At 34.4% G+C, this 9822-nt stretch overlaps 1 protein-coding gene across 2 annotated transcripts; it reads left to right on the top strand.

The window, feature by feature from the left end:
- The first annotated feature begins 3425 nt into the window (after positions 1-3425).
- On the top strand, positions 3426-9615 carry LOC129306504 (kinesin-like protein KIN-14I). Of its 2 annotated transcripts, XM_054947137.1 has the most exons (20): positions 3434-3564; positions 3827-3977; positions 4335-4501; positions 4579-4722; positions 4895-5128; positions 5229-5300; positions 5564-5632; positions 5727-5801; positions 5903-6034; positions 6128-6209; positions 6299-6394; positions 6494-6667; positions 6748-6854; positions 6932-7112; positions 7351-7510; positions 7612-7865; positions 7989-8152; positions 8233-8433; positions 8717-9201; positions 9315-9615. In XM_054947137.1, exons 2-20 carry the CDS (start codon positions 3860-3862, stop codon positions 9436-9438), a joined length of 3039 nt encoding a protein of 1012 aa, XP_054803112.1. In that variant the 5' UTR covers positions 3434-3564; positions 3827-3859; the 3' UTR covers positions 9439-9615. The 2 variants fall into 2 exon arrangements, with proteins under 2 accessions (XP_054803111.1, XP_054803112.1); XM_054947136.1 differs by having other exon boundaries at positions 3426-3977.
- Positions 9616-9822: the final 207 nt, after the last annotated feature.

Raw genomic sequence — 9822 nt, 5'->3', positions numbered from 1 at the left:
TAGGAAGAAATAGCATTTCTCTATTTTTCTTTTCTCTTCATTTCATTTTTCTCTTTCTTATTTCTTCTTGCCGGCCATGCGCAGCATTAACTCCAGTTGGTAATTACTAATTACTATATCACTGATATCTTGATAGTTTCAACAACTTGTTTGAAAATCTTAGCAAATAGCATTGTTTGGGAATTAAGGATCAACCATCTCTAATATATCCCTTTTATTTTTATATGTGGACTAAAAACAACAAAATGATTGTAAAGTGCAAATTTGGAGATTCACCGGCCGTGGTGTTTGTTTTGTGGATGAGCATTATCGTAGTCGACAAACCTTTTTATTTTATTTTATTTTTTTCCGCTGGTCGCAAGAAACGACAGACTAAACTGCTAAAGCCTCTTCAATATTTATATTTTAGATTCCCCCCAAGAAGGGAAGCTATGAAGCCACGCAAACACGTCACTCATTTGAATTCCCTAACAGGGTCGTCACGTCTTGTAAATTAAGGAGGATTATCTTAGTGATGGCGACGAGGAGTGGCCGTCATCATGCCATGATTCCTTTTTTTTTTTTTTGACGCTATTAATTAGCCAAAAAGGAAAAAATAAAAACAAAGGCAAGAAGTTAACATTATTTATAGGTGTAACGTCCCTATGTTTGATTTATTTTAATGGATTATATATCTTATTAAAATAGAAACTTGGAATAAAAGAAAACAAAACACTGTGTGCCAATATAATAATAATGGCAAGTCTTCATGAGCACGAGCTGGTTTTTCAAAAAGCCGGTTCATGAGGGAATGCCTCATTTATTTCCTTTTTTTGTAATGGTTTTTTTATCCTACAAGAGTAAAACTAAAAATGAACCCACGTCAATCACCTCAAAATTAAAAATGAATATTATAAAAGGTTCAGTTTCTTTTCTTTTCTTTTTTTTTTTAAAAAGGAAACGTGGGTTGGCCTTCATGGTGCTCATTAATTCCATCTTATTTTTTCCTGCCTTGATTTTTTTTAATCTGTTTTCACACCTTAATTTTAAATGATGGCCACCATTAATACATGCCATATGTGCTGCGCTGTTTCAGGTGATTTCCTCACACTTCAGCAAAACTACTCCATTAATACACCATTGCGGAGCTTTTTTTTTTTTTGGGAAAACATTGTCTTAAAAATCCCTCACATTTAAATTTCCTTACAGAAATTTGTCATAAGGAATCAAATTGTTTTTTAATTTTTTTTTTGACCTCTAATATGTCCTTTTTCTATAGAAAAGAGAGAGACAAGCTTGAATCCTAAATCTCTTTTAAGCGAGAAAGATAATGTTGCCACTGAGATTGAACATCATTTATAAATCTCAATGAACTGGAGGAAAAAGAAAAAAGAAAAAAAAAGAAAAAAAAAAGAAATATGCTTACAACACACACACATATGAATATCAGATAATTGTATTTAAATCAAATTTAACAAAATTGGGTATGTAATAATTGACCGAACAATATTATTGAATATGGCAAAAGTTAAGATAAATTCAAATGATGGCAAGGGGGCAAAAAAAAAAAAAAAAAACAGAAGCAATGATACGTTAAACTTTTTCCCCCGGCGATGGTTGTTATTATTTTTATTTTTCTCTTGTCGCCGGAAATGTGTTAAGCTTAAATACAGTACGACGTTTCTGGTATGATGTTGGTGTCTGGTCCTTCGTTTTCTTCGACGGCATCATGATCGTAAATAATAAATAATTAATTATTTTGTGTAAACTAATACTACCTCTATTCTAAACTATAAGACACTTTTAAATAAAATTTTATATATTTATAAAACTCATTAAATATGCTTTACAACTTTACTTTTTTAAAATAAAAATAAAAATTTTAAAAATTATCCTTTGTTTAATACTCTATTAAAAAAATGATATTAAAGAGAGAAAATATATGAGAAGTGTAATATTAAAAAAGTATCATTAATAAAATTTTATTTTTATTAAAGTGTCTTATATTTTAAAGTATTAAATTTTTTTAAAAAATATTTTATAATTTGAAATGAAGTGAGTAGTACGCATGTAACTAATTATTACACTTACTAAGAATGACCACAATAGTAGTGATTCGTGATCCTTGAATCCCCAGTCTACTTAAATTCCTTTCTGGTGATACCTGCCCGAGAGGGAGAGAGCCGGGGAAAGAAAAGCCTCCAGTATGTATGTCAATATCAAATGTGTATTAAACTGATGGTAAATAATAACATTATAAGTCAAATAAATACCATAACTCATTTTATACTTAGTGTAAAAATACAAGACTTAACATGCTTCTATTTTTTGAAAATAAGCCAGGATGGCATCTTATTTTCGTAGCTTATCGACTGATTATAAACTTACAACGCCAATTTTGAAATACCATGAATGGCTCACATACATAAAAAATTTTAAACGAGTTTTGTTACATTTTTAAAGATAAATCCTTTAAAATCTGTCTATATGGTTAATTAATTTTATCATTACATGTGCTTTTCCATACAAAATTCATAATTAACATCCATCATGTGAATGGCATAAAAACGAGTTTAGTTATTATTAATGATTTATATATAATTTCATTTGTCGACATTTTTATATCAAGTAGGGATATACAATATTTTTTTTGCGACTTCATATCTTTACTACCAAATCTAGGTTTATTGTTAATTAATTTTACAATTACATGCAAGGTTGTTAAACTTGAGAGTTTAAGCAAATTTATGATAGAGATGTAAATTTAAAACTTAAACTTAGATGATAAATTCGTAAGAATTTACCTCTATTAATAAATAATGTTTAAAAGTGTATGATTAAATAATTAAAATATAAAATATGATTATAATTTAATTTAAATATATATATCATTGAAATTAAATATATATACATTTATAGATTATTATACTCAACAGAAAAATTTTAAAATAGAAAAATTTATTTATTTTTTTTAGTTTTATTTTTTATTGAACCTGTTCCTACCATTTCTATGAACTAAGTTTTACACAATATATATCTATTTTGTTTAATGAGGTTATGATTGAATTTGCACAATTTTATAAATTAAAATATAAAAATGATAAATTTAAATAAGTTTAATCAAATTTTATCTAATTTAAATTTATAAATTAATTAATATAATTTTATAAATTAAATTTATAAAAATAATAAATTTATAAAGTTAAGTCAAGACAATGATAATCATACCTACTACTCTCTCAAACAAATGGTTATAAATTAATTATATTTTATTTATATAAAAAAAATCCTGTAAAAGGCGCAGGATCTTTTCTTTTCTTTTTTTCTTTTTTTTTTCTTTTTCCTTGAAAAAAAGGGGAACGAGATAACAGGAGGTATAAAATTGCGAACGTCAAGAGTGGGAGTTTGGGAAGTAGGTTCGGGATTGAGGTATAGGAAAGAGAAAAGTAGAAAACCAACTTAATGGGAGTACAAAGCGGATGATACACACACAGAGAGGAGAGAGAGAGCGAGAGAAGAGCGAGAGCGAGAGGTATCTGTGGGAACACTTCCTTCTGCTTTGTTAGAGATAGAGAAAAGCAAAAGGTAATGGAGAATGTGAGTGTTCGAATTTGGTAACAAAGAAAAGAAACCTCAAAAACACTCAACGTCAACATCAATGGAACACATTCCTGCAGTTTTTATTCTCTTCTCTGTTTCTCTTCTTTATTCCTCTCTGTGATATCAAGTTCTCCGTCTCCTCAAGCGGCTCCTGATATTTACGAATGCTTATTCCATAAATGATGTTGCACACTGTTGACGAGTTGAATAATTGAGTTTGGCTTTTGGCGGGGATTTGCAAGGTCAGCTCGCAGTTTGATTAGTTCCTAGCGAGGAATCGATGGCAGCGGAGGGAACATTGTCGTTTTCGGTGGCATCGGTGGTGGAAGATGTGCTTCAGCAGCACGGCACTCGGCTCAAAGATCTTGATTTAGAATCTAGGAAAGCAGAGGAAGCTGGTAATTGCCTCTCTGTTTTCTTTTTCCGGGCTTTTGCGAAACTCAGTTTAGGAATTGCGAATTATATGCATCATCTGTTGCCAAGTTTTCCAGCTCTATATGGTTCTCAGCATCTATAATGTCTGTTTAAATCTTTTTTTTTTTTTAAATGATACATGTTGAGGGAAAGCTTAGAGAAGGTTATTATTCCGGCTCCGAGAATCCTAACCGGCTAACCCTTTGATCTGCTTTCATCTCTTCTCCTTAATTTCTTTCATTCCACTGAATGCTAATTATGCATACCGACTTCTTTTAAAAGCAATATACGTGCTAGGATCACTTGTCTTGAAAAGAAAAAAAAAATAAATTAAAATGCAGCATCAAGAAGATACGAAGCAGCAGGGTGGCTGAGAAAAATGGTTGGAGTTGTTGCGGCTAAAGATTTACCAGCAGAGCCCTCTGAGGAAGAGTTTAGACTTGGTTTGAGAAGTGGGATTATCCTCTGCAATGTCATTAATAAGGTTCAACCTGGAGCTGTGCCTAAGGTGAGCTCAATCTTAATTTACTTTGCTCTCTTTTATATGTTAATTACAATTTATCCACTGATTACATTTCTTTGTAGGTTGTGGAAAGTCCTGTTGATTCTGCGATGATCCCAGATGGAGCACCATTGTCGGCATTTCAATATTTTGAAAACGTGAGGAACTTCCTTGTGGCTATCCAAGAAATCGGACTTCCTACCTTCGAGGCATCTGATCTGGAACAGGTATGAAAAGGACCTGAATCTTATTATTTCTCACTTTCTGCGTAAGGATTTCAATCGCAGGGAGCTTGACTTGATTGCAACTAACACGGGATATTTCAATAGCATCTCTGCATTCTGGTTCTTTTAAAATTCGTAGTTTTGGTTTTTTGCTCATTAATTTATGATATTTCAGGGGGGGAAATCAGCTCGGATTGTGAACTGCGTTTTGGGCCTTAAATCCTATAGTGAATGGAAACAGACAGGGGCAAATGGAACATGGAAGTTTGGTGGAACTGTTAAGGCCACAACTTCTGGAAAATCTTTTGTAAGAAAAAATTCAGAGCCCTTTACTAACTCGTTGTCAAGGAACTCATCCATCAATGAAAAATCCGTGACTTCTCCCTCTGACGTTGATTCTAGTAAAATGGTTGGTAAGCTTTAATTTTTTTTGACATTACATCTGCTGTTGTTTTCTGTAATATAACATAACAATTAAACGGAAGTTTTGACTGCTCATACTTTTGCAGTCTGGCTCTCATTCTTTGAGTTCGCTCGTTCATGCAATTCTGTCTGATAAGAAACCTGACGAAGTCCCAATGGTAAGGAGACATGTACTTTTCTGTGTCCATGACTGAACTTAATCAGAAACTTCTAATCAATTTACACAATACGGAATTCAAGTATGCTACATTTAGTATCATTATAAAACGCTTCTCAATTATTGTTGTTTACCTATTCATGTCTGCTACTTGATAGAATGTTAAAACGTGCAATGCATATCAATTAACATCGCCCCGTTACTGTCATAAGACTATGAGTGCCTTTCAAACTGTCTGTTGTATTGTTCTTCTGTATGGAGCAGTTGGTTGAATCTGTTTTAAACAAAGTTGTAGAGGAGTTTGAGCATCGGATTGCACGCCAAGGTGAACAGGTACAATTTTCTTGACCTTTTAGTATTGCTATTTGTTCTTATTTTGATATTTATACAAGCTTTTTCTTGTTTCTTTGTTCATCATGTAACTCAGACTAAAACAGCGCCAAGAGATAGTGTTTCTCATGGCAACCGACCTATATCAAAGTTTGTGGTGGGAGATAAAAAGGTGACAAAAACATGTGTTTCACATATTCCATGAATTCTAGGACTGTGATGACATTGAAAGAATGTTTTAATTCTTAGACTTGCTCTTTCTCAATCGATCAGGTAGAGAACAAGATTCCAATGGTTATAAGCAAAAAGGATGTGATTCATGGAAACTGTGCTGCTGAAGAAAAATTGCAAAACCAACTTCTGAAACAACAAATACTCTTTGATCAGCAGCAAAGGCATATTCAAGTAGGGAGCAGCTGAGATAATATTTGTTCTATTAACTTTGTATTTTGTTAATCTATTTGGCAATATTTTGCTTTCATCTTTTTATTTTTATAGGAACTAAAGCATACCCTTCACACCACAGAAGCCGGTTTGCGGTTTATGCAAATGAAATTTCACGAGGAGTTTTCAAACCTTGGTAAGGACTTGAGGTGGAAATATTTTAGTTCTTCACCATGGGATTGTTGGATGAGACATCTTATTTGATCTTGTACTTTTCCTTTATAGGAATGCATATTCATGGGTTGGCTCATGCTGCTTCTGGATACCACACAGTTCTTGAAGAAAATCGTAGACTATATAATCAAGTCCAGGATCTCAAGGGTAACGAGATTTCTAATTGTCTTAAGATTAATTCTCAGTTACGCATTTCCTAGGATTTTGATCCCAAAATAAACTAAGGATAGTTATTTATTTAACCAGGAAGTATTAGGGTGTATTGTCGAGTAAGACCCTTCTTACCTGGACAATCAAGCTATTTGAGCACAGTGGAAAGTATGGAAGAGGGAAATATCACAATCAATATTCCATCAAAGAACGGAAAGGGGCGCAAAACATTCAACTTCAACAAAATCTTTGGGCCATCCGCAACCCAAGGTCCGTTTGGTCTATGAACTAAATTTATCTCCATGAGTTTTACATCTTAATGATTGAAATTGTATCTCATTGTGTTGCAGCGGAGGTCTTCTCTGATATGCAGCCACTCATTAGGTCTGTACTTGACGGTTATAATGTTTGCATATTTGCATATGGCCAAACAGGATCAGGAAAAACTTACACTATGGTAGGATACACTAAGTTGTCTCCAAAAGTTTGACAAATATCAAACTTATATTGCTGATTCATGTTGTTGACATGCAGACTGGGCCGAAAGAGATAACAGAGAAAAGTCAAGGTGTAAATTACAGAGCTCTAAGCGATTTGTTTCATATAGCAGATCAACGAAAGGACGCTTTTCGCTATGATGTGGCTGTTCAAATGATTGAGATTTATAATGAGCGAGTCAGAGATCTTCTGGTTACTGATGGATCAAATAGAAGATATCCTTTTACCTGCCACTTGTTTTTCCCCCCATGTAAAAGGGTTATAGCACTAGGTATAGCATAACCTCCTATTGCTGTAGAAGATTAAAACCTCAGAGTTTAGAGAATATGGATGACATTGACGGCTACTTTATTCTCATTATTCTTATTATTACTGTTATTTTCCTTTTCTAGATTGTTTTTGCTTAAAATGAAACAAACTTGAGCGGTGATGTTTGGCCTTAATCATTGATACATTAGAAATTCGAAGTAGTTCTCATAAAGGGTTGAGCGTGCCAGATGCAAGCCTTGTCTCTGTATCATCAACGCTTGATGTTATTGATCTAATGAACCTGGGGCAAAGGAATCGTGCAGTTGGAGCAACAGCCCTTAATGACCGTAGCAGCCGCTCTCATAGGTATATCCTATACATTTTCCTGGTATCACTGCCTCTGGTTTGTTTAGTGGTATATTTTGAAACATATATTTATTGTTGTCTTAAAATGATCAATTTGGCAGTTGCTTGACTGTTCATGTTCAAGGAAGAGACTTGACATCTGGTACCATCCTTCGTGGATGCATGCATCTGGTTGACTTGGCTGGAAGTGAGAGGGTAGACAAATCTGAGGCCACGGGAGATAGACTCAAGGAGGCACAGCATATTAATAGATCTCTCTCAGCTTTGGGTGATGTCATCGCATCACTCGCTCAGAAAAATCCACATGTCCCATACAGAAACAGCAAACTCACACAGTTACTCCAAGATTCACTTGGTAAGTTTTAAGTAGTTCATTTTCTTATCGGTCAGATACGATCATATTGTTATATTCTTTTCTCTCTTCGAGGTAAGAAAAATTCCTTGTGACTTCTAATCACGTCGGTTGGGCTCATTTCAGGGGGACAAGCCAAAACACTAATGTTTGTTCACATAAGTCCAGAGTCTGATGCCATTGGAGAAACAATTAGCACCTTAAAATTTGCAGAAAGAGTTTCTACAGTTGAGCTTGGCGCTGCTCGAGTAAACAAAGATAGTGCAGATGTAAAAGAACTCAAAGAACAGGTTGTGATATCGTTTACAGCAGTCGTAGAAAAATGCCTCTTTTCAGTTATATTGAGTGTAACTTCTGAGTTGCCATGCAGTTTGCCATCCTTAAGGCGGCCTTGGCAAGGAAGGAAGGGGAATCAGAGCAGGTTGTACATTCATTTTCTGGCAGCAACGAAAAGTACAGAACAAAGGCTGGTGACCTATCACCTTATCCTATAAGCCAGCGGTGTGCAGATGTAATGGGTGATGATCGCCTTGGATGCCGACAACCAATGGTTGATGAAGGTAGCATAGGGGTATGTAAAATTCTTTTCCTAATGACGTTTTTATCATGATAAAGAATTCTCATGCTCTTCAATCGTGCTTAAATATGAGGAAAGATGGAATCCCGTTAATGATTGGTAGACGGCTAAAAGATGCATATAATGTGAGGAAGTAATTTATTGTTTCAATTTTCAAGAACTGACAGAGCAAATTACTGCTTAGCGTTAGCTGTCGTAATATGTGACAAGAGTTGAAATCTCCTCAAGGTCATCGATCATGTGGAATGTGTTTGGTTATTATTGCTTCATCATGCAGCTTCACAGTAACACCAGGAGGCAAAAAACACACAGCCTTGATTTTGACGAGATATCTGCAAATTCACCACCTTGGCCCCCAGTGAAGAGTCCTGGTCAAAACCACGGGGAAGATGATAAAGAAATTGGACAGGGCGAGTGGGTCGATAAGGTGATGGTAAACAAGCAAGATGTAAGCAAATTTGGGATCCCCTTGAGGGGTTGGGAAGCAGACAACGGACAGTTATCAGAGGCCTTTTATCAGAAATATCTGCAGGATTCTTCAATAGTATGCACAGAACGATCATTTAATATGCTTATGGGAGGCAGTCAGTTCAACCTTGCTGGTTCAGATGACATGGATGATCTTGACGCTGTAACCAGTGATTCCTCGGAACCTGACTTACTTTGGCAATATAATCATTCCAAACTTGCCACAGTGCCCAATGGAATTGGCTCAAAGACCAAGAGGTCGATGTCCAAGACACCAAAAAGCCCCGAATTGAGGTAACGTGAACACGCACTTTTAGCAGCATGCAAACACCTCAAATTTACTCGTAGTTTATACTTTGCAAGCTTTATAATAATGTTAATGTTTTGTTTTGGTGTTATTTCGACAGCAAGAATGTGAATTCTTCGCTAGTCCCCTCGCCTTCTCGGAAACAGCCAAATGGAGTCTTGAATCGAACCGGAAGGAATCCGGCTCCTGTTGATATGAAACGGAAAAATGGAAATAGGAAGTGAATATTGTATCAGACTAAAGAGTGTTTTTTTTTTTTTTTGGGTTTCTGATTTTTCTTATATAAATTTTTTAGATGCAAAAGGAGAGGTTTTGCCCTATAATCTTTAATTTCTTTTTGGTCTGCAATTGTTGTAATTTGTATTATACATATAATGCAGCAATGATGCTCGTTGCTTGAACTTTGACATTCTTGTAATTATTTAATAGGAAAAATTTCACAATAATCCTCTTAACCAAATTTACTAACAATCAAATCTCCTAAAATTATAAAATATCAATTCAGTTCTTATGGGTCTTAGTTGAGCTAAATTGAATTTAAAAAAAAATAACACAAATAACCTCAATCTCTTACGTCAATTATTTATCTTCCATAGCATTTGTTCATA

Source organism: Prosopis cineraria, unplaced genomic scaffold, assembly GCF_029017545.1.
Source record: "Prosopis cineraria cultivar Desert tree isolate PC_DT_omini unplaced genomic scaffold, ASM2901754v1 PC3, whole genome shotgun sequence".
Classification (NCBI taxonomy): domain Eukaryota; kingdom Viridiplantae; phylum Streptophyta; class Magnoliopsida; order Fabales; family Fabaceae; genus Prosopis; species Prosopis cineraria.
The sequence above is the reverse complement of the archived record's forward strand: the minus strand, read 5'-3'. Positions and strand labels throughout refer to the sequence as shown.